The following is a 25,783-nucleotide window of genomic DNA, read 5'->3' on the forward strand; positions in this document are numbered from 1 at the left end:
CACACCTCTCAGTAGACAGATTTCGGTGCAGCAGGTCTGGGTGTGCCCACAGGCCTTGGCACCAGTCCCTAAAACACAGAGAGGCCACCTGCATATGCTGAAGGCGAGGTAAAATACAGCAGCTAACATCAGTAATCCTACATGTGAGTTATGGCTGACAGTCAAATAACAGGATTATGTATAAACAACTTCACTTACCAATTATAACTGAAGGCTTAAGTTTATTTACTGCATCTTCAAAGGTTGCAGGTATGTTCTCTGAGGCAGCATGAGCATATGGTTCCTGGTTACTATCTATTCTAGCAGTCCGGCCCTGAATGTTTTGATAAAGTACAGTATCAGTAAGTGCATATTAAAGATAAGTTGAACATATGGATTAATTAGATCTATTTTGTCCTTATAACACAAATGTCTGTTCATTTACTTTCTTCAACCTCTATCTGCTAATTCTAACTTCACGGAATTCAAAAACAGTTCATCAAATCAATCATGCCCAGAAACATTGCAGTGCCTCTCAAAAACTCATTCCCTCTATGACAACCTTTAGTATTTTAGAAGTGTAATATAGCAATATAGCAAATATTGCAAATTTGCCCAACATACATAAGACCACAGCCTGACAAACTTATGAACAGCTGCATCAAAATGCTTTCTTGGTCCTATGAATAGAACCCCAGGGCTTGAACATACTATCAAACGCTTTACTGTTAAGGGAAACTCCCCAACTCCCTTCCGTTTTAAGAGATGGTCTTAGGGGACCTAAGCTCAGCTGGTCTAAAGCTCACTTCATAGTGAAAAGCCGCCCTGCACCCCCATCCCTAACTAAAAGAGGCTATGGCTATCCAAATACTGGCTTCTTACACAGCTTGGCATCTGTACAGCTCTGAGAGAGGGGGTCTAGCAGAGAGTACTCAGTGTCTTCAAAAAGATGACAGGCTTAGGATCACTGGACGAGGTCTGAGAGCCCAGATCCACAGGCCAAGCTACCTGCACATTCTAAAGAGCAGAGCAAAGACACCCTAGGAGGTCGGAGGTGAACAAGGATTCTCTGTGGGCTTTAGGGGAGCTGTTGTAGCCACCACCACGGTTGCAGTCATTAGACACAGACCCTTGACAAATCAGCGCCACAGAGTGAAGGTCTGAGCTGTATGCCAGCAGAGACACACTCCCCTGCAGGTAAGCACGGGGCATTCACAACCCTTCTCTCTGCATATGCTAGCAGACACTGCAGCCACAGCACCGTGGGGACAACGTTGTGATCTAGAGTCTGGGCTTCGTACTCTGGCACAGACTTAGGTTTGGGTTCTGCCTCCATCTCTTTGAAAAGGCAAAACCTAGGGGCTGGGGATTTAGCTCAGTGGTAGAGCGCTTACCTAGGAAGCACAAGGCCCTGGGTTCGGTCCCCAGCTCCGAAAAAAAAAGAACCAAAAAAAAAAAAAAAAAAAAGAAAAGGCAAAACCTCTGCTCACCAAATAAATAAATAAATAAATAAATAAATAAATAAATAAATAAAATAATAAAATAAATAAAGCCCTCTGCCACAAGTGCTCTTAACTGCTGGGCCATCTCTCCAGCCCTCTATGATCCTTTCAAACTTGTTTCTGTGATTATAAAATTTTGTAAGGAAAAAAAAGGAGCTAAAAAATTTCATAAGGAAAACAAAAACAAAATAAAAAACACAATGTCCACTCCCACCCCTCAGCCTTCCCGCTAAGGACATGAGTTTTGACAGGACTAAAGGAAACAGTACATTAATGTTAATCCAATGTCTGGTTGAAGAGAAAACAGCCGGGACCAGAACCATGTACACGCTCTATACATACATGAAGATAGCATGCATAACACATGTAATGGAAAGGAAACGTCTGTCATTAGAGTATGGTGTAGACATGGGGAACTGAAATAGCAGTGCACACTGGATAAATGGAAATGCATGTGTAAGAAACGCCCTAGGAAAGCCGTCAGGTGACTAATAGTAGTCAAGTGCAAAGGAATGCAGGCAGGCTCAGGAGGTGCAAACTACCCTGGGGAAGGTCTTCACTATACTGGACTGACACCGGGGATTAGGACTTAAACAACATTACAATACTTAGGAGCTTCTGCTCAGATAGTAAATAGATGAATTGCTAATAGTTTATGCAGGATGTTGAATTCCAATGGTAGGATGTCTATGTTTGACTAACATGCATATAAAGCCTTGGGATTAATTCCCAGTACCACAAAATATTTTAGTTTAAAAGAGTCTAATTCCATCAGACATAATGACTACTTCATCTCCTAAAAGTCTGAGAACAATGCCAGAGAGTAAGTATCAAGCAGATTATGACTTAAGTATGAACTAAGAGTCTTTATAAAAAAAGACAGTGTATCTGTAAGTGCCGATTTCACACAGCAACCTTAGATCACTTGATAAAAGTCTAAATGAGGAATTATTTAGACCAGGTTGGCCTTTGGACATGCCTATTGGGAGTTAGACACACACATACCTCTGTGTGTGTGTGTGTGTGTGTGTGTGTGTGTGTGTGTGTGTAGGGGGATGTCTGGATTACCTTAATGAAGGTTAGGTGGAAAACCCACTCTGAATGTGGATGACTCCACTTCACCAGCGGAAGAGTAACGGAAGCCAGCCCACCACAAGCACACAAGCCTTTCTCCCCCTGCTCTGGCCTGTGCAGTGACAGTTTCCATTTCTGTCCTGACTTCCCATGGCAATGGAATCACAATCATAAGCCAAGAGAGGCCCGCCTTCTCTCCCCTGTATTGCTTTGGTCAGGGTCATTTTATCACAGCCACAAACATGACAGCCAGTCAGGCGGGATGATCTGTGCTGATGACACAGTGGAGACCAGCTCCTGCACACTGTGGCAGGTCAGTGAGGGGTAGAACAGCAAACGGCACTGTCAACAGCCAACTCCAACACCACAGCCAGGCGCTCTGCTGCTTCTCCAGGTTCTGCATCCTCACCTTAACTAGCAAGCCGTTCTTGTCGAACATCCAGATCTTTCTCTGTGCCTCCTCTTCTGAGAGACCACTTTCCATCATTGATATGACTATAAGCTTCGCAATTCCAAGTGCAGCCTGCCCAGTAAACACATTAAAAATCAAGACTAGATTAAGAGGTGATGTCCACTGCTTTGTTCTCCCTGTAGAAATAAATCATATGTAAGTAGATTCTTTGTCAGTCTCTCGGAACACAAATTACTTATTTTATAAGAGGTCATGATTCTTAAACATTTCAGTGAACTCTAAATTCTTCGTGATCTTCAGTAAGTACCAATATACTGCCCTACTTTCCTTTCAGACAGTCTCTTTATATGGCCCTGGCTGTCCTGGAACTCACTCTCTAGACCAGGCTAGCTCAAACTCACCTCTGCCTCTGCCTTCTGAGTGCAATAGGGTGAAGAGCACGCTCCACCACACCTGGCCAGTCTTACTTTAAGAAAAGGTTTAAAAACCTACCTCTCCTGCCCCGAGGAATAAGATTCTGTGTTCTGAGATTGGTTTATTAATCACTCTTTGGGCCGCAAGGAGACCAGACAAGGCAACTGCAGCAGTCCCTGCAGGAAGACCCGACAGTTTAAAAATAAACAAACAAAACACATTACAACGCTCAACAGTGGGGGAAACCCTTTCACTTCAGATTTACCTTGAATGTCGTCATTGAAGGTACAGTATTTTTCCTGGTATTTTTTTAAGAATCTGAATGCATTATGATTTCCAAAGTCTTCAAACTGAATAAGTGTGTTCCGGCCATATCTAGAAACAGCAAAGTCTTAATTGTATTGAAAGCATCACTACTAAACGGATTTCCTATTTACTGTTTCTATTAGTAGAATCTGAAAGTAAGTTGTCCTCCTAGCTCAAGGCCCTGAGTTTCAGAGCTTGTGAAAGCCCAGAGCCAAACCGCAGATGCCCATTACTCCAAGGACACACACAGCAACAAAACTGAACCCATAGCCGTTCCCTGTCTAAACCATCCCCAGAGGCCAGAGGGAGGGTGTCCAGTGCTTACGTGCACTAAGAAACCCCCAAAGGGACTCTATCTGCAAGTTGGAGGGTAAAGCTCAACATGGATGTGCTTGGTTATGTGACAGGAAAGCACTCTGACTAAGGACCAGCCAGCTTGGTCTGCTTTGGTGAACAGTAGTACAAGAGAAGCCATTGCAGGTATGGTGGCACACATATGCATCCTGACACCAGAGGGGCTAAGGCAAGAGGACCACACGTTTGAGGCCAGTCTGAAAAACACAGGGGAGACGGAATCGGACAAATAAACCAAGGAAAAGAAAAAGCAGAAAAGACTCAAAAGGGAGTTGCACTGAGTGTTCATCTGGGAAATAAGTAAGAAGCCAAGAAGGGAGCTAAACAATAGCCAGTGTTCACACTGAAGGACAAGGAGATGCTGGCTACGCCAAGTAGGGACAAGGGACCTGTGTGTCTCGTGTTGAACCCCTGAAGGCTGCAGAGGGAAGAACTCACAAAGACAACCTGCCGGCGGTGTCACGTGCCTGAGCTGAGGGAAGGGGAAGGCAGAAGCAGCAGCTAGGAGTCTGCAGTGACAGAAAACAGAAGCACAGGCCATGGGATACCTGAACAAATGGCAAAGTGAGGAGCCAGTGCTAAGGCAGTTGGCAGAGCTAAGAATATGCCACCTTGTCCAAGGAAGGCAAGAGAAGGAAGAAGGACAAGAAGACATCATGTGAGATGAGCAACTCAGCCCTGAATCTGCCATCGTCTTTACCTGGAGTAAGGAATTCATTTCTGAGTATCTTGTTGCCTGTAATTTCAAAAGCTGAGTTTGCAAGATGGCTTCCAGAATTTTACCTCCTGTGTTAAAAGTGCTTGCCCCCTAAGTGTGAGGACTGAGTCCAAATACCAAGAATCCTCATAAAAGCTGGATCCAGTGAGCATATGTAACCCAGCAGGGAGGCCATAAATATTACTACCTCCCATATCACAGGGAGAGAGAAAGCAGAGGAGCAGAGTCTCTGGAAGCTTCTGAGCCACCTAGCAGTTTAAAAAGTATGCTATAGGAGAGTAGAGTAGAAAAAAACAACGAAGAGACCCTGGCTCAAGGTACATGGGCCACAGAGATACACACACACACACACACACACACACACACACACACACACACTCACAGACACACACACACACACAGACACACACCCAATCTCACAGACACCACATAATCTCACACACACACACACACACACACACACACACACACGTACACACACACAGACACATACACACAGACACATACACACAGACACACACACCACAGACAGGCCATAAAAATGAAGGATCTGGGTTTTAACCTGTGGCTATAGAAAATCATTGAGAAAAAACTATGTAAGGCAATGCACATTTTATAAAATTAATCCTAGTATTACATAGAAATGAACTAGAGAGAAACTGGAGAAGAGTTTATAGGAAGCCAGGAGAGCTGAAAGAAGGGTGTGGTAACGGAAGAGACACTTGTGAGGCAAGCAAATTTATTCCAGCTGATTCTGAGGACGCGCTGACGGATGGCTGGCTGGTGAAGAAGAGCCCCACGCAGCGCCCAAGATTAAAGGTCTGGCAATGGGTGACGGCCACTGCCACTCCAGCACTTAGGAATACAGAAGGTAGGCTGTTTGGAAAGAATTCCATCTGGGATAGAAACAGGATGCAATAACTGTATTTCTCAAGACAGGACAGCCTGGAGCTGCAGGTGTGGGCCACATGTATGAAGACCACAATTGATGACTAAGACCACATACATGTAAGGACTGACAGTCTAGCTCAGTCACTTGGTGCTTGTCTAGCATTGTGAGGTCCTGGATTCTAGTCCCAGGACAGCATCCCATAAATGTATGCATAAACAGAGGATCCATTCACTAGGGTTCAGGTAAAGGGCTTGCCAAGCAAGCCTAGCAACCCAATTCAACCTACACAAAGGCAGATGGGGACAATGGTCTCCACAAAGGTGTTCCCAGACCTCCCCACACACAGCATAACACATACACACATACCTCTACTAAATAAGTACATAAATCTGAGAGAACAGGCCCAAGTCAGATGTCAAAGCTACAGGAGAGCTCTGGTGGGGTGGGGAAAATGAGGCCAGCCATGGGAAACTTATGGGAGGAATGCCCTGTGAGAGTTTAGGAGCGGTGAATGCAGACTTCCTTCCAGATGTAGGTAATCCCAGCCAGCAATGCACGTGTCACTGGGCATGGAAAAGCCCACAACTTAACCCTCCCTTACAGAGGTCCACTTCATTGGATACCTGTCAGTGATCGCCTTCATAAACTCATCCATCAGATCGTCATAGAGCTGGGAGCGGTCTCGCTTCTGATACAAGCCCATATAAAACGGGTCTTTCAGTAGAGCCTATATAAGAACCAAATGCAAAAATAAAGTCTTATGATCTTCCCCCTTAATCATCTGCGAATGGGGGTAGATGGGCAGGGAGGATGTGCTCACCATGTTATCAGTCCCTACATCGATGCACACAGGCAGGCATTTCTCAGGCTGGATTCCTGCGCATGCTGTATACAAGCAAAGCTTCCCGACTGGAATCCCCATTCCATAGACACCCAAATCTCCAAGTCCCAGGATTCTCTCTCCATCAGTCACCACAACAGCCTTTATTATAAACAACATAAAACAGAAAGTGAACTCAAAGCGGCCAAAAGCAGGCCAATGATGAGGTGCACTTTTACAAAGGATGGGTTCTGCTGCTCTGTCTCTACTCTAATTTACAAAGGAAGAGTCATTAGTCTAATTCCCAGGATAGCCCACGGAACACACTTAAACTAGACCTCTGCCTATTATGAGGTATTAAAAAAAGAATTCATTAGAGATGTTTTCCATCTGACTTTGGTCTGGAAACACAATGAGGAGACAGGAGGACCAACTCAAGAATTCTTTCCAAAAATAAAACATGGGAGAAGTTAATTAAAGTCTGAGGTTACTACAATAAAAATCTAGAATCTACTAATCTAGGCCAATGAGAAAAACCTTAGCAACAGTAGGGAGGAAACAACATGGATTTTTAAAATACATATACCTACATACAAGTTTGAAAAATTATATTGTAAATTTAGTTATTTTACCAAATTTTTTCTAAACTATCTGAACTAATGATTTTGGAAGGATGGGGGAAAAGGAGGGAGTGTAAAATTCAGCACAAGCTGGCCTAGAATTCCTTCTATGGGATCACATGATCCTTCTGCTTCTACCTTCAAAGTGCTGGCATTGCCCCTGGCTGAACTCACATTCTTCATGGTTTACTCTGGTAAAGAATACATTCATAACAAAGGCAGCAAGATTGCTATAGTGACAAGCACAAAGCTACCCAAAGATCTTTAAATAAGTTATTCAATTTGCTTTATGAGACACAGTTACATTGACTCTAAGAATCTAAATCTACCTTAGTAAAAGAGAGCGAACGTGTGGAGGAAGGGAGGGAGGGAGGGAGGGAGGGAGGGAGGGAGGGAGAGAGAGAGAGAGAGAGAGAGAGAGAGAGAGAGAGAGAGAGAACATAACTACCACCCTGAACCAAGTTCCTCTGTCATCTCCTTTCCTGTTTCGAGGCAGGGTCTCATGTACCCCGGGATGCCTTCCACTGAAGCTTCTGACTAAGTGTGTCACCGTAAGGATTAGGTCTGCACCAGCTCTCTACCAGGGAAGTAAAGCTGCAGGGGCCATGCCCAGGCTCGCCTTGTACACTGGTGTCATGTCTTTCTCAGGGCCAAGCACTGTCCCAGCAATGCACCTCAGTGGTGCTCCCAGCATCTCCTTAGACACAAAGCACACATTGGCACGGACACAGTGTAAGTAGAGCGACAGGGAAGCTTGACCTTGGCAACTCAGAGTTAACTTACAGGGAGGAAGGAGGCATTGTGAGAGGAGGGTGTGCTCTTAGTACCTTAACATGATTTTCTGGCCAGTTATCCACAATTGATCTAACATGACCTCTGTCTGAGATTGAAATAAACAATCCCCTGCAACAGAACAAAAACACCTTTGCATTTCATGACAGTATTTTGGTTTTTTTCTACGTTTCTGTCCATAATCGGGATACTTAGATATTTCGATAAAAATCAAGAAACTAGTTTAATTTCCAAGCACTGATTTATTTCCAAACATTTCAACTCTTTCAAATGATAATTTTGTTGCTTACAGAACAGCTATAATAAAGATTATTGTTAACTGATGTGATTGATATCCCCAAGAGAACTGTGTCTGCACCATAACCATCTAGATGGAAGAGAAAGTAGTATCCCCACACTGGGCACAATGGACTAACGGTAAGATCCCAAGCTCCGCCCGTGTCTCATCTCCTGTCAGGCCTCATCTGCAGTGCATGTGAGACTCACAGCAGGAGCTTTCAAAACTACACCTGGGCCATGCCTGCCGACTGAACCAGACACCCAAGGGTGAGGAACTGGAGCTCTCCAGTTTATTCCTTATCCTTTATTCCTTAATCTGAGCGAGAAACACTCTAAGAAGAAAGCACACACGTGCTGGGCCATCTCCCAGAATCGTTTTACAGACTTTGGTGACAGCACCATATGGGCCAGGTTAAAGCGGCGCTTTCCAGTGTCTGCCAGGGAGTGTCTGCCGCATAAGCAGAGGGCGCTCACTAGCCGCAGCTGCGAGACTGTCCTCATCGGAACCTTGTGGGGAGAAAGTTGGCAGGGGTCAGCCTTTTAAGTAAGTAGCTCAATGGGTGCGTCTTACGCACTTGAAGTTGAAGGAGGTGCAGGGGCTGGAAGTCACATTCAGCCCTGTCTGAATGCCTATGCTGTTATCAATGCATGGGGAAAACAAGGGTTAAGGGGAACAACACACTAGAAGGGGCAGAACAACTCAAACAAAACTAGCCTTAGATCCAGCACGCATTTCCTCTCCATGATTTTCAACAGGACCATCCACCCTTGGCTGACAGCCACATCTCACTCAAGGACTTGAGGTGTGGCCTGGGAGTAACTCCTCCCACTAAGATGTCTAATATAGTGAGAACAGTCTGAAACTGAAAGTTCATGAAAGCTAATTTTTCTGTTAAAGGGGAGGAAGAGGAGCATCAGAAATTAAAACTGATAAATGAGAAGCCAATCCCAACCTGGCAAACTACCAAGGCTTAACAGTAATTATGGTTTAGGGGAGGAGTAAAGTACAGCTACTACACAACTCCTCTAACAAAGGCAATGATTACTAGGAGCTGGTTAATTGAGTTGTTTCTATGAAAACAAAAGATATGAACATGTTGACTTTTTATTAATATCTTTTAATACAAATTAGGCTTTTATGAGCCAAGAGACCTAGCTGGATAATATTGTAACACTCAGAATTCTAATTAGATGCCACAGAACGATTTTTTTCTTACACCATAATCAATATATTTGTATTTAAAAATAAGTCTTACTTAGGTCTCCTAAAGATATGTCCGTATTGACAACAGGCAAGACCAACTGTTGGTGTGTACACAATTGGCATCAGACTTTCAATATCATCCTGTAGTATTCTATAAAACAGTTTCTCGTTTCTTTCTTGTATGCCCATTATATAGATGTATCTGAAAGGAAGCACAGCAAGTGACAACCAAGTTAGCCTGCATCACACTAAAACTTCGACTTTCAAAAGCTGACCTAAATGTTTAAAGCTGAGCTCGTGCGCGCATACACACACACACACACACACACACACACACACACACACACACACACTCCTCACAAAACCATACCAAAACCCTAAATTATAATTCTGTAACACTCAGACCTAAAAATTTGCAAGACACAGATGTACTAAAATGGTAGATAATAACAAGAGAAACAACAGCTAGCCCTTTGAACAACGGCCTGGGAATGCTAAGGAGTCAACAGAAGGCGGACCCCGAAATGAAAAAGCTACAGGAAGTGGTGACTCCACAAGCCTGGCTCTGGAGTCCCAGGCTAAAGAGCTGAGAATCCAGTTGTGGTTTCTCATTATTCTGTACTTGGAGCAGAAACAACACCGAGATGGCACAAGTCAAACTGGAGGCCATTCTTAGTTTCTTCCCCTGCCTTTCTCGACCACAGTCTAGGACAGATCATCAAGGCCCAAAGCATACACCTGCAAGTAGCTGTCAACTACGGCATTTCTTCTCCCCACATCCAGTCTAAGCCACTAACTGGTCTTTATACGGTTCCCTTCCTTGCTCCGACCGACCTCTTTCCTCTATGCTGACCTATGTTTACTCTTACCTAGGAGACCATGTATCTGATGGCCTAGGGACAGTCCCTTACTCCTGTCTCCTAATGCAGCTCACAGGCCAGTCCCCTCTGCTGCTCCCCTGCTCCCACACTCAACTCTCCTGGGTTCTGCTCCTACACTACACTCTGATTTCTTGTGTATTCAACTTCGCATTGCTTTTATACTGTTTTTTAAAGAATTCTAGACTGGCCCACCATCAGGGAGTGGCTATCTGTAAAAGAGAGGATATATGAGTAGGCTACATGCAAATGTTCTCTCCTATGCTGGGCAGCTACAGTGAGTGAGCCACAACTTCCAGGTAGCTATGCAACCAAGGGTCAGAAATTTGCTCTGAAGTGAACTGGGCTGCTGAGCTGTATTTGGTAGGCTGAGTGTACTAAACACACACTCGCCTTACAGTATTTTTAATTTGCAAATGCTTTGTTAGAACATAACTACGTCCTAGGCTAAGACTTCTGTATTTCTCTATTTACTGGGTGAGTACTAAGCAAATGAACTACATTTTCCTAGACTGCTCCTGGGACAAAGACGACATAAATAGGTAGAGTAAGATAAGGAGAAGGCTTCTCCTACTGTGGGGAATAAGCAAGGCATGTGGCTACCAAATGGAAGAGCAGCTTTCTGAGGAAAACACAAGAGGATTAAAGAACAGATGATCCATCCATGGGTGGGAGGGAAGCGGGGCCTCCTCAGGCCACCGCTCTGACCTTCGTCACACTGCTGTTCGCTTCACCCTGGTCTCAATCCTCTACCTAGGGCTCTTAAACCTAGGGGTGACCGCTGCCCTGGATTCCACACTGACCACAGCCTGACTCCTCCCCGACGGTCACGTTAGACTAGCTAATTCGATGGCCTCACTTCCCACCTCCTTCAGTATATCCATGGCTCCTGCTTTATCTGCTTACAACTCGTCTACTCCTGTGAAGCGCAAGGTCAGCTCTCACTGTGAGCAACTCCTTGCCATCTGCTTCTGGCTGCACATGTCTCCAGCACGGCACTGCACCACCCTACCAGAGCCTGTGCTCTCATCCCCAGTCACACTCTTGACTCCAGACAAAGAGCAGGCTTTCACTTTACAGTGAGAACCTGCAACGGTGCCAACGCCTGTGCCGATGCTGTGCCGATGCTACACGTCTCCTTTTCTACCGTGCACAGAGCACAGCAGACAAGATCCTTCCAGCCTCCAGGGGCCGCTCCCACCCTCGTCTGTTCATGCTGGGTCTCACTACATAGCCCAGGCTCATCCTCAACATGCAACCCTGCTCCTCCTGCCTCAGTTTCTCAAGCCTGCAACACGTGAGAAGTGGTGCTGGGTGCCACAATGCCAGGGCTGCTCTTTCCTGACCTACTTGAAGGCTTTACTTCATAACTGAGTGTCACTTCCTACTTCTCTTCCTAGCTGTATCCATTTGACCTCAGCCCTTCCATATTTTCTCTGGACGTTCAAAAGAAAACCCGTCACCAGGCATGCGTTCCGAGCCATCACTAGTATACCTGCCCTTAGCACCTGAGTTCTCTCCCTCTGGGTTAATGCAGCCTTTCTACCTCTGTACTTGAGCCTACACCTTCCTCTGGAAACTTGCTGTGGCAGGTTCTCTGGAGTCTGCTCTGTACGACTATGAACACATTCAACTTTTCCCTCAAGTGAGACTTTTAGAGCAGAAGTGCACATGTTGTATATCCAAGGTCTCTCCTCCATTGCACGCAACATTCTTCAGGGTATACTACATCTCCCCGCCCACCCACCACTCAGTGCAACTCTCCTGCCCTGTCACATCACCGACAGCACCCTCCCAGGGCAGGGCAGCAATGCTTACACTGCTCCAACGGTCGTCAGTCCTGAACTCCGACTGCTCCCTCTGCCTGCCATTCCGTGCGCTTTCTCATTTTAGCACTTTGCTAACAACACACTTTAAACTTTAGCTCAGACATTCTATCTTTCAGGAAGTTTTCTGATTCCTCAAGTTAGGCCACAGGCCTCTCAGGCTTTCCGAATAGACACCATGTGTGCAGTTTTCCCACAATGATACACTGCAGTCCAGTCACAGCACAGCTGGCTGCAGCTGAACACCTGGAAGGCAGGACCATATGCTACTTACTGGGTTAGCTCCGGGCTATCAAGGGAGCAGGTTAGTGTCACAGATGGAACCTACTTGTAAAAGACCATTGCCTCACTATTTGATGTGCTATACAACCTCAAAAATGTACGGTCTCAGGGCTGGAGAGATGGCTCAGCGGTTAGAGCACTGACTGCTCTTCCAGAGGTCCTGAGTTCAAATCCCAGCAACCACATGGTGGCTCACAACCATCTGTAATGGGATCTGATGCCCTCTTCTGGTGTCTGAAGACAGCTACAGTGTACTTATATAAATAAAATAACTAAGTCTTTTTAAAAAATAGACAATTTCTACTAGCAGATGTAGCCACTTATCCCTGGATTCCCTCTATTAGCAGAATGTCACACACAAGTGACAATGAAAGCTGTGGAATAAAATGTGAGTAAATGAGATGATGCCTTATGTTTCCAACATTCTAATCACAGAGAATGTGCATGTAAGTAATTATCCCTGGCACAAAACTTACTCCTGCCAATTCTACAACAGTGATCACTGGCGAGGAACCCACAAAAGAACAAATGTCACCATATGAGTGCACACTTCTTATGCCGTCACACTATGATTCTAAGACTGCCAATATAAAAACCAAATGTCAATCAACTTACTTTTCCAAAGGGCTAGTCATTTTTTTCAAGTTTCTATGGAATCGTAAGGCTTGAATATCCTGTGTCTCTATTTTAGGAGGTAAAAGTCCTTGAAGACCAAGCATTTGTCGTTCTTGTAATGTAAACGCCATCCCCTAAAAACATAATAAAGAATTAAAATTAGTATAACTACAGCAGCAATAGCATGTCCTTTAAAATCCAATTCAAGTGCAAATTCTGAAAAGTAAAATACACTTTCTAGGAGTTTCAAAACACTCTAAGGTTGATGACATCACATACTGATGTCACATGGAAAGAGTTGCCTCTTACAGGGAAATGTCATCCAGCGTAAGCATCTGGAAAACAGCCTGAAGTGCACAGCCTCAGCGTTCTGTTTGTTTTCTACAATGGAGTCTCTGCATGCCCTGGAATTGTTCTATAAACCAGGCAGACCTGGAACTCAAGTGATCTGCCTCTCCCTGCCTCTCTAGTGCTATGATTAAAGGCGTGCACCATCACCGTGGCTACACTTAAATACTTTAATGCACACATTTGTAATTAAGCAATATGACCTGCACATAGCCTTTCCAGAGAAATATGCAGATATAGGGAATGCAGATATATGCAGAAATATGCAGATATGGGGAATGTATAAGTGACCAGTTCTAACCGTGCTCCCTAGATCTCTTGGCTATCCCAAACTAACTAAAAGTCCATCTCTATGCAATAAGGACTCTATGGTATATCCATACCATGATTACTTCAGAGTTGCCAATCAAAGCACACTGTTAACCCATTTATTCCTAGAAACCATTCATGAGGGGGAGGAGGAGGGGATAGGGGGCTTCCGGAGGGGAAACTGGGAAAGGGGATAACATTTGAAATGTAAATAAATAAAATAGCCAATAAAAAGTTAGTAAGAGGTTGGGGATTTAGCTCAGTGGTAGAGTGCTTGCCCAGCAAGCGCAAGGCCCTGGGTTCAGTCCCCAGCTCCGGGAAAAAAAAAAAAGTAAAAAAATTTCAAAAAACTCATAGGATGGGGCTGGGGATTTAGCTCAGTGGTAGAGCGCTTACCTAGGAAGCGTAAGGCCCTGGGTTCGGTCCCCAGCTCCGAAAAAAAAAAAAAAAAAAGAACCAAAAAAAAAAAAAAAAAAAAAACTCATAGGATGTACCATGCATGTAACACATAAATGCCAGAACGCTCATCTCCAGTTTTCAGCTGTGTGATCAATTATATTAAAATGAACCCAGCAAAAACACTTGGGTATAGATTTCTAAAAATCTTTCCCCCATTAAAGGGGTGAGAGCCTCGGTCAAATGATCAGAATCAGCTTCTTCCTTAGTTCTGCAAAATAACCACAGGCTTACAACATTTAACCAAGGAAGCAGCTGGACTTCGTCTCAGGCAACTGCTTGAAAAACTGTATAATGCCCAGGGTAAACAAAAGCTAAAGGGAAAACTGCATTGGAAAAAGCTTGGGTAATAAAATGTCCACAGGAGTGAGGCACTGAAAAGCTCTGACGTATTTGGGGACTACAACACCCTGGAAAGACTTGAAAGAGCTAGAAGCGAACCTGCAAGCTGTGTGAGCAGGAGCTACAGGCTGTGACCCCATGGCTCAGGCATGCACACACCATGCAACAGAGCCTGGGAGAGCACGGGAGACTAAACAGTTCTCGCTTCAGACATTTAAGTCTTTGTCTAACGGTTAGCTGACTTCCAAAGTAACCAGACACTTCATTAGATACACACAAGGAAAATACACACTTGGATGTGTAAAGTAAACTTGACACACAGCTCAGTGACAGAGGCTTGCTTAGCACGTATGCGGCCCCGAGTTTGATACCCAGTGCTGGGATTGGAAGACAAAGAGAAGGAAAGAAGAGAGAGAAAAATAAACACCTATCAGTCTAAGAAGCCAGGTAAGGTGTGCTAGAGAGATGGGTCAACAGGTAAGAGGACTTGCTGCTTTCCAGAGAACTCAAGTTCAACTCCCAGCACCCACATAAGGAGGCTCACAGCCATAAGAGATCCGGAGGATTCTGACACCATTGCTTCTGAAAGCTCCTACACACACATGCACAAACCCACAGATAGACAGATAGACAGACAGACACACAGACACACACACACACACGTAAGTAAATAAGTAAACAAATGGCTACTATAAGACATTTAAAGATACAAATAGAGAATGGTATAACCCCAAAGAAACGGGAAATAAAAAGATATAAACTCATGGAAACATGATCTTAAGATACCAAAAGCAGAGAAAAACTGGCAATGCCATAGGAACAGGGGCTAAAAACTGCTGCCAGGTTTCAGAGAAGGAGCGACTCTCCCAGTCTATGCTAGCCTGAACGGTCACTGGTGTTCAGCTCTGTTTGCCTTGTAATATGTCTAAGCATTGGATCCAGAGTCTCCAAACATGCTATGCTGGTCCTGAACTAGAAACGAGTTCCAGGTTAAGGAGCAAGGAGTGCTTGGAATCAGAAGAAAAACAAGAAGGAGATCCTTCACTAAGCTTCCTATAACCGGTAGCCCCAGCAACTTTCTGGCCAGTATCAAGCCTGCTAAGAGAAGTTCCAGCACCCAACATTCTTCTGCAGGCCCGAAACTCCTACAAACACGCTATACTAAACAGCGCTGATTTTTTCTCTTATAATAAGAAAACAGATCTGCGAAGGTTTGTATGGCAAGTCTTTTAAAATAGATCACACCTTTAATCTCAAAGCACCACTTCCCGTAAGGCATATCATTCATTGTGATAACCTCTACGTGTTATCTCACAAGCTTTGTCTGAGAAATATCTTTTCAGAATTACATTTCAAAAATACTTTGTATATGTATTTACCCAGAGCTGAGTTTTATTAATGTCATTTTTGTGGCGCTGAGTACTGAACCCAGCAACATGATAGCATGCACTCCACCACTGAACTATTTCCCAACCATCACTGCCAGACACTTAACCACATGCCAGGTGTTGTTGTAAAAATATAAAAATAAAAAAGTATTGTCGTCTTTTACCTCGCTGGGTCCGCACCACGGTGCCAAGATATCTGTTGGATATCTTGGCAAAATCACATCCCAACTCCGCGGCCCATTGACTCCTGCCACTGCACACTTTCCTACACTCAAACCGTCACATAAAAGAACACACAACACAATAATCTTGGATCCAATTGATATTTTATAATTGCCCACTTAAATATACAAAGCCCGGTACCATCCATCCCTTAGGAACATTGATAACAACCTGTAAATACACAGAGCAGAATCTTAACATCACCTGCCATGGCTTCTCACCTCTCCTCTCATCTCCTCCTTTCTCTCCTGTCTCCTCCTCTTCCTTCAAACTTCTCTCCCGCCCATCCTTCCTTTTCCTCCAATGACAGGCCTCCTTCTATCCTGTACCTGCCCCTCACCTGTACTTTACAAATTCAATGGGGAGGTGGTTCTGGTGAAGTCACCTGAGTTCTGAGTCCTTGACTAGGCAGCTGTCCTTGGGGCAGTGGAATTAGCATGAAAATACAGTAACTTCAGGGCAAACCACAACATTCAGACACTATGCAGACCATGTCAAAACCCGTTTCATCCCCTCTCTTCAAAGCATCAACCGGCAGGAACTACCGCTCACCATTTTTCTTGGAACACGTGAGGTGAGTTGCCAAGAGAGCTTATTCAGATGCTAGTGTCCTACAGTAAATAAAGCTTAGAACTGGAGTCAAAACCCCAAGTCTGGCCCTATAGATCCTGTTTAGTATTTAATATGACTACTAAATACTAAGCAGGATTCGCCTACTGAGCCCCGTTCACACGAAGATGAAGGCATGCCTGGCTGGTCCTTGGAATGATGACTTCTGTCCTACTAGTGTTAATCTAAAAGTCAAGGCAATTTCTCCTTTGTAGCATTCACTGAATTAATGGTCAAAAATATGTGCAGTGATTTGTGTCCAAAACGATGGGTGTGAGCTGGAAGGTCAATAAGGGTTTCATTTCACAGTTTTACCCAACCATCCAAAGGCCTAATTGTCCCAGGGTAAGTCCCTGACTCAGGCTAGGTAATCTACCTAACCCCTTTTATCAAAGGCCCTCGTTGTAGCACTGCTCTGAGGTGTCCTGATACTATTGCTGCTTCACTGCACTCACCTAGCACTGGGAAGTAGTCGAGCCTTTTCTGGTAGTGAAAGCTGTGAAGAGTGAGACTTAGAAGGTATGAACAGCCCGGAGAGAAGATACATACTGTGTCCAACAGGCAACTCTCCCCCAAAGGCCTTAGTTACACAGCTACAGAGCTATCAAATGCAAAACTTTCCAGCCTTATCAGTCTAAAAGCACAGCCCTAACCAGGAAGACAAACTATGTTACGGCTGTAGATGTTACTAACCTTGTTTGTTCTTGGATTCAACATGAGTGGCTTGCCCTTCTCCTTCAGGTGCACTCTGCGGCAGGTCAAAGTGCAAGGAGTGGTAACAGCTCTTAACCGGGAAAACATCTTCTCTCTCCTGGAAAACAACATGATGGTAAGCGCCACACAACTTAAGCATTTTCAAAAGCAGATAACGCACTGCATACTGAAAAACGCTTCAGTTTAAAGGCATCACCGAGAGAGATCTGCCAGGTGTATGGTCCACCACAGCAGAGCCACTGTATGTGGTGGAGAGATGGGAGAGAGTTTGAGCACTATGAAGAGGGATGGGACTGGAGACTCAAGGGTGAAGAGGAGCAGCCTCATGTGAGTAGCCTCTCCTGTCACCTCAGGCCATAGCGAAATATTAGCCTGTGTTGAGGACCATGTCTAGATCTGAGTCTAGACAATGGTCTGTATCAATGTCAATGGCCCACATTACCCTCAAAGGTCTCGTGGGCATCCCTGCTGCCTGGGACCATGTTGATATCCAAGGGTAGTGCAAAGCTGGCCCGCACCCTCTCTGGCTGCAGCACTTGGGAAAGCAGGCCCTGAACCTTGCCTGAGCAGCCCAGTAGAGCTGACTGGTGGTATGGGTGCTGGTTAGCCACCAGAGAGCATGAGAGCTGGCTCCATCAGGGCAGTGCTAGAGAGCCCTCCCTAGTGGTGTGAGTGAGGAAGAGTGGGCAGGGTGACCAACTCAGTCTTCACCCTGGTCCAGATCCACGGCTCTGAGTTGGCCCACCCCAACATCCACCCCACTGATGCACTATTGGAGTTCATGACGGGGCCAGTTCTATGGATCCAAAGCTGCAGGATCTCCACAACACAGGGCAGCAACAGGGTATCTGAGAGGAGCCCCCATGAGGACCCAGGGTTGATGTAGGTATAGCAGAAACCAGAGGCCTTGAACTAGACCCATGACTCATTACAACAAACAGTTGCAAAGATACGCAGACCAAAGGGTATATATACTGAGTGACACACCGCAGTATCCACAAGATTTTTGTTTTCATTTCTTGGGTTCTTTTTTTCTATTTTTGTTTTTTATTTTCTTTTGGGGAGGGTTTACAAGGGCTAAGGGCAGACAAAAGAAAGTCAGGGAGATGAGTGGGATTGGGGTGTATGATGTGCAACTCACAAAGGATCAATAAAAAGCTTCTTTTTAAAGGGCATCACTGAGATAGCTGACAAACAGGGAGCTACACTACTGACAGGAGACATTTATATTTCCTGACTTTGAAACTGAACTACACTTCACTGTCAACTTGACTGAAATCAGAACCACCCAGGAGACACACCTCTAGGTATCTGTGAGCACATTTCCAGAAAGCTTCAGTGGGAAAGCCCTACCCTTCATGGGTGACACTGTGGCATGGGCTAGGGTCCTGGACCAGAAAAAAAAAAAAAAAAGGCATAATAAAAAAAATGAAACCAGCCTTCTTCTCCCTTGGCTCCCTTGGTTCCAGTCACAAGCTCCTCCAGCTGTCGTGAACTCTGCATGTTTCCCTGTCACGATGGTCCTTACCCAAATAAAGCCTTCTCCTTATAAGCGTTTTTGTCAGGCTTTGATCACAGCAACAAAAAAAGCAAATATATATATCATATTCCACTTCGCATGCATGTTACAAAGTTATAGGTGGAAAGGGTATGATACATGTGTAAATTATACCTCTTCTGAAATTATTTCAAAGAAGAAATGTATATAGTAGTGTCAAGTGTGCCAGCAAATGACGAAATAACCATTGACTTTACTACAAGACTGTAAGGAGGGTTGAAACGGCACTGCATACAAAGCTGGAATTACGAAGCTACACTGAGGGAACATATAGCTCTGGGTTGTCTATATCATAAGTCTTAAACAGAAACCCAGTTTGACCAACTTAAAATAAAATCCTAAAGAACAACCATAAAACACACAGTTTAAATAAAGTTCCTGTTCCAGCTTTCACGGACGTTGCTGGGACAGTACGGTGTTCTTGGATTTACTTTCCTCCCAGTTTTTGGTTTCTCCTCCTGCTTCTCACCAGAGATGATTCCAAAACAGGAATCCTCTAGGGAAGAAAAATGCATGCCACACTTTAAAGTTTACCATCAGAGAAGACACGGCTTCAAAGTGTCTCAAGACACTTATTGGCAAAACAATTCTGTTTTATAGTATTTAGTGTAGGTTGGCAACCAAAGATGCTTTTCTAAAAGCAACAGGATATGTATGCATGGCCTGTTCACGCAGGGTCCTTAACCTGAGAATGGGTTTCACATTTTTATTCATTCAACCCCTCAAGCACCATCTATGATCCAATTTCAGGCTGCAATTAAAATGCAGCTGTGGTTTCTTTTAAGTGAGGAAAACTGGCCAAAGTCTTCAGATGGAGGCAGAATTCTGTGTTTAGTGAAGATTGTACACATACGACACGAAGAACACACTGGAAACAAATGTACAACAACAAACACCTAATTAAGACCTGGAGGACAGGAGAGCAGAGAGAACAGAAGGCAATCTGACTTCCAATTTTTACGTCACATAATTTTTTATCATTCCTAAAATTTAAATATCTATAAATATATAGATATACCTGAATATCTATAAAGACTATTAAGTTTACTGTCTGAAGATCACAAAGCTTGGAGATCCAAATGGAGACTGAAGACACAACACTAAGCGGACAGTGACTTTGTTTCCCCTCCATGCAGCTCCCCACTCCGCTGGAAACAAGTACTAAACTTATTTCTTGTCCTAGTCAGTGGGTCGACCACCACAGAACAGCTACGGAAGAGAGCTATGTATTTACTCGTAGAAACTTCTTACTCTCCTTCCACACCTCAGCCACCGGTCTATGAAGCTACAGCATCTCTCTCCTATAAAAGACAAGAGACCGAGCAGATGTATACGGGGACTTACTCCAACACAAACAATTCTGCAGCAGACAACAGGGACGCCCTATAACTCCATTCAACCGTGACACTACACACAGTGCCAACCAACAGTTAAAAGACAGTCAAGCAGACTGTCACCTGTCCTTCTCATCAAGAAGCTCCCTTAAGGCCTTAACATTTGTAGGTGGTTCACAGCACTCAGAGGAAGACTTACTTCATTTACTGTTTAATTATAAGACATAGGAAGGATGCAGATGAACTGCAAGATGAAGAGATGTGCGGGGCAGTTCAGAGCCACAGGATATGCAACCTTCCCTGCTCTGTCACATGCTTGGCAACCCAAAAGAGCATGAACCCTTCTAAGTCAGGAGGTTTTACAGAGCTTGATGTCCAGCCCCACCCTTTCCAGAGATCATGGGTGAGGCTGAGAGTTCCAGCCCTCTAGTCCCTGCAGTACCCAGTTCTATCCTGGAGCTCTCCCAGAACCCCACCCAGTTACCTCATTAGCATAAAGTGGTGTGATCAAAAAGTCTTACCAAGAACAACTGACATTCCTGTCACCCAAGAAACTGAGAATTGTAGCTTTCAGCAAAGAATAGGACAAAGATCAAATACATTTCGTATTCATAAAATATGTAAATATGACCCTGGTTTGTTTTTTTGTTTGTTTGTTTTGGTCTTTAAAGAAACTACTATAATTCCACACATGTATGTAATAAATTCTGGTAACACATGCACACATTCTTTTTCATCCTGTTCCCATCCTATGACCCCAACAAGTCCCCCCTCCAACTTTCATATCTTTCCGGGAGGGAGTTGTTTTGTTTTGAGGTCTTTCCCCCCTCTTTTTTGGGGAAAAAGGGAGCACTCTGTACACCAAGTCAAGTAAATCTCCCTGCCTAACGCAAAAGATTATAGCTACTTAAACCAAATCCACGGCCTTAAAGGTAACTATGCTCTCATTAGTGGACTTACATACTTTAACAGATTTTCCTAGAATACCGCCTACAGTTCCACCTACCTTAAACTTAACTTATTGGAAACTATGATGGCTCAATAACAGGAACCAGCATGCGCTATTTCACCCTGCTTAACAGGTACTGTCTGGATTTCTGGTCTGGCTTTCCCTTCATGTTCCAAAGGACAGCCCTTGAAACTTTGGTTCGTTTCTTCGCGTTTTATGTAGTTAGTTCCTTTCCCTCTTAGTCCCATCCTTCCGAATAAAATTACTAGTTAAACCATTTCCCTATCCTAAATTCTCATAGATCTTTAGCGCTGTTTCTTTTCAACAAGACAAGTTTTTATGACAAGTCTCATATGTCAGACCCCAAGCTTCCAATCTTCCTGCCTCTACTCAAAGGCAAGCACTGCCTACCTAGATCTCCTGCTGTGCTAGACCGCAGACCCAAGGAATCAGCACAGTAGGCAAGCTCTCTACAGGCAACTACATCCCTACCCTAATGACCAGTTTCTGACAGGCGCTTTTTCTGCATTATTTCTCCATATATCTACTTGAATTCTTATACTCGCCTGTTCATATTTTATAGTTCGAAATTCTGGTTTCATTACATATTTCAAGACCCTTCCAAATCATCCTAATATCTCTAGTACTAATATACAAATTTTGGTTTCTTTTCCTGGCGTAATTTTTATCCGAGGTCATTTTCTTTTGAAATTATAGGGACCTTTGACCGTGGACCACTATATGTTTTATGCCAACTTTTGGAGGCCACTGAAAGTTTGCTTCAGTGAGATCAGGGTTTAGGTTTACAGCCTAAAACCAGTTCTTAAATGAGTTCATGTTCTAAACAGATAGATGCCTATCTCCAAACCCAGATTCAAGTGAGCGGAAGAAGATTGTTGTCAGCTGGGAAGCCCCTGGCACGTCTTGGAGACAGAAACGAGAAGGTCACCATCGGGAAAGGCTCCCACTAGAGACCAGAGCCTTCCACACTGGTCACAAGTCAGAGGTCAGGACTTGCTGTAACGAGCAAGTTTGGCAGTTAGAGACCTGAACTTGAATGTGGACTCGGATAATTACCAGTTTAGCATGAGCAGTCACTCTGGAGATCCAAAATGGTCTTTGATTTGGCACTGGGGTTAGTCACGGTTTCACTGGCCTGTGACAACCTAAGGAGAAACTAGGACAATATAATAGCATTGTTCATAATACTAAATGTATCCTCTGTTTTTATGTTATTATGACCTTCCCTTTCTGGTGGTTAAATCCTATCTTTTAGGACAGGATAGGGACAGTGGACTTTTCAAGGGGTTGTGTTATCGTCTTAAAGACACTGTTGGGCTATGTTTGGGTCTCAAAGTCACTAATTAGAACAGACAGGTCTCAAAATCACAGTAGCCCTCCCGTGTCCCAATCAGTAGAATTTACTGAATCTTTAGGAAGGGTCTAAACATAAAGAAACACTGGCAACCTCATGTCTGGTCCCAAATATCTACAAATATCACAACACATCTCTACATATATACTTAACAACAACAATTAAAAAAACCCTGTTATTGAAGTTTAATCTAGGAACCAACCACGCCATCAGAACGCTCGTCTGTCTGGCTCAGTAAGTAAAGTGCTCCCTTCACAATCACGAGGACCCGAATTCAAATCCCTAACAAGCTCATATGAAAGGCAGATATATAGGTGCACGTAACCCCCGTGACAGCGGCAGGAGGGTTGCAACAGCAGATCTTGTTCGAGCCAGTCTAGACAGAGGAACAAGTGAAAGACTGTATCTCTGGAAATAAGATGAAGTAACTGAGGACAGCAGCTGTGGCCTCCACACTCAGTGAACACAGGTATAACACACAAAGGGAAAGGAAAGGGAAACCTAGCTGTCAAACTCACAGAGTGACAGAGTACATCCACATAGAGTACTGGGACCTCATCACAAGCCTCACTGCCTGACTTGAAGGTTTTTCCAATAAAAAGAAAGGTCGTTCTGCAAGCTCCACAGTCAGACTGCCCGGTCTTACACCCTTGGTTTGCCACTGTCTGTATCCTCTATCTGGTGGTAAAGTCTCACTCGCCCTCTCTGAGTTTCAGTTCTCCCTCAAGCTTACAACAGGAACTACTCAAAGGGCTTCCTCCACTCCCTGAAGGTTAAAATTAAGATAGTTTAAATTTAAATTAGATCCCAAATGCTTATTGCGCTGCTGTATAAATGTTCCTTATTAAGTATTACCACTGCTACTGGCTAACCTGGACAGGAGTTACGCTCTAAATGCCTGGGAGTTTCTGCATCAACATTTTTTTGATGATTAAATTAAGAGGTTATGAGGACAATCAAGATTAACACAACATACTTCATTCTCTATCTGGGTCAAGAAGAACATGAACAGTACAGAGATCCAGATAAATGAAAATACTGAACAGTACCTATAGAAATAACATGTTCTTCACTTGGAAATTCATAAACATTGGTCAGTCTCAGACACACGAGCATGTTTCAGCCATAAGCATTTACCTTTAAATAAACTAGTTACCTTTCAATAAAGTAATTAAACCAAATTAACTCTGAGCCTAGATTTCGTTCCCTAATGTTAACAGTTATCTTTATAGTCTCAAATATTATATTTGTGTATTGTATATTATATTATACTTGTGTCTCAAATACAACTAGTTTGTTTCATGATCTATGAGTTATCATTTTAATTTAACATAATATAAAAAATACAGATGCAAACTTAAAAAATGGGAGTTAAATACAAATTAGGCACAAACAGAATCAAGAAGCTTTTAACTTAAACAATGACAAAGCCTGCTAAACGAGCGGGCATGGAGGACGCCCAGGTGTTCGAGCACTTGGGAATCCTGGCAACGCAATTGCAAGTCAATGCAAGGCCAACTTGGGTGATGTCAGACCCTGTCTAAAAAACCAATCAACTAAATATATAAAGACAAAACAACCCTAAAATGGTGAGTCACTTATGGCTTTGAAATATACTTTTCATAAGTATACTAAGCTCCTTATGGGGATGTAACTCAGCGGCTTCTTCACTAGCAGCTTGAGGAGAATGAATGAAACCTCCCTATAAAAGCAAGGTCCTGCCTAATGGTGAGAAAACATTACCTCATCATTTCTGGCCTCTGGGTCTAACTTTCAAGCTTTCATTACTACACAAAAGAGCCAGGCTCAGCTTACAAATCAAAGCTCAAACCGGATTTCTTAGAAGTCCAGTATTTAAAAAAAAAAAAAAAAGCTAAACTGTTTTCTTGAATCTGTGAAAACCGTGTAGCAGATATATAGTCAGCAATATATAGTCAGCGAGTAACAGTGTTTACACACAAGATAAAATGTATTCGGGAGATGTGACCGACTGTTTCTCTAACTTCCAGAATATTTGGAAACTAAAAATAAAACACTAGTTTGCAATCCCTTAACAACATAAACAATGCTTAAGAAGTAGGCACGGTTAAGAGTTCAACTATGGAGTCAGCTTAGGACCAGTCCTTTATTATACAGTACTTTATTTCTTAATAAAGTCTTGGAATAGTTACTTAACTTTCTGAAGTATTTGCTGGGCAACAACAGCACTAACCTGAAAGTGTTATTCTGGAGGCGACCTGTTCGGAGAACAGTGCCCAGACCATTTCTAACAACAGTGCTGCTACGGTTACTAACAATTCCTACACCAGCAGAAATAACAACGACATTAACTGCTTTGCTTACAAGTGATTGCCACAAGCAATTAAGAGGATAATTCCAGGGATCCAGCGTTACTAAGGGTACACTTCGGCTGAGGTCAGTTATTTTGATTAAGCTTCTCACCACAAGCAATACTCATTTTCTAGAATGATCGTCAGTACCAAAAATATAAAGTCGAACCTAAAGCCACAAACGCAATAACCCGACTGGGTCGGTCATGAAAAGCTTGAGAGTCACCTGCCAATCCCGGCGCACAGATGCCATTTCATAAGAATGGACAGAACCACGCCAATCCTGGAACTTTCTAGCCTGCAAAAACTCTTTTAAAATAAGGAACACACACACGCACACATCCCAACTCCTGTGCCTCCCTGGGTTCGGTTGAGAAAGAAATCTTGCTAAAGAGGGTTTGAACCACAAAATAAGTCTTTCCCAAGCGCAAGGGGAAAGGAGACTGGGATGCTCGAGGTCTGGGAGCCACCTGGCTGGAATTCTAGGAGGAAAGCGAGGTTCTGGCACCAGCGAGCCCGGAGCCTTAGAGAGCGCGGCGCCCCTCCCTCCTTCCCGCTTGCCCACCAGCCAGGCCGGCCGCACGCGCGAACACAAGCCGCGCGCGCGGTTCCCGGAGCGGAAAGGCCCGGGGCCAACCCCTAGGCCAGGCCGCCCGCTCCAACCCTTACCGGACGCCTGGCCCGTGCCAGGTAGTGCAGCAAGCAGAGAGGCCGCGGCGCTATAGCCAGAGATGCTCGGCCCTGGCGCCGCCCTGCCGGCCTCCCGCGAGCTTCTGGCAGCCGGCGCCAGCTCCGGCTCGCTCTGCCTGGGGCCCGCCCCACACGCGCAGAGGTAGCGGAGAAAGAGGCGCGGGCCGGTGCTGGCCTAACGGACAGGCACGC

General features: G+C 44.2%; 1 protein-coding gene across 4 annotated transcripts in view; it reads right to left on the bottom strand.

Moving 5' to 3' along the window:
• The window catches only part of Me2 (malic enzyme 2), a 50,146-nt gene extending 24,487 nt beyond the window's left edge, over positions 1–25,659 (bottom strand). Inside the window, exons 1-12 of one of the 4 annotated variants that reach the window (XM_063277298.1) lie at positions 25,128–25,439; positions 22,274–22,373; positions 17,335–17,452; positions 12,968–13,101; positions 9,419–9,568; positions 7,919–7,994; positions 6,472–6,633; positions 6,275–6,378; positions 3,647–3,756; positions 3,460–3,557; positions 2,965–3,078; positions 199–313 (exon numbers count right to left, since the gene is read on the bottom strand). In XM_063277298.1, the coding sequence (XP_063133368.1) occupies positions 199–313; positions 2,965–3,078; positions 3,460–3,557; positions 3,647–3,756; positions 6,275–6,378; positions 6,472–6,633; positions 7,919–7,994; positions 9,419–9,568; positions 12,968–13,101; positions 17,335–17,452; positions 22,274–22,284 (1,192 nt within the window). In that variant the 5' untranslated portion in view covers positions 22,285–22,373; positions 25,128–25,439. Of the gene's footprint in view, positions 1–198; positions 314–2,964; positions 3,079–3,459; positions 3,558–3,646; positions 3,757–6,274; positions 6,379–6,471; positions 6,634–7,918; positions 7,995–9,418; positions 9,569–12,967; positions 13,102–17,334; positions 17,453–22,273; positions 23,081–25,127; positions 25,440–25,570 lie in introns of those variants that run through there. The other 3 variants (XM_039096780.2, XM_006254923.5, NM_001107376.2) reach the window with 3 other exon arrangements.
• Between the last annotated feature and the right edge of the window lie 124 nt (positions 25,660–25,783).

This window comes from Rattus norvegicus, chromosome 18 (genome assembly GCF_036323735.1).
Source record: "Rattus norvegicus strain BN/NHsdMcwi chromosome 18, GRCr8, whole genome shotgun sequence".
Taxonomy (NCBI): Eukaryota; Metazoa; Chordata; class Mammalia; order Rodentia; family Muridae; genus Rattus; species Rattus norvegicus.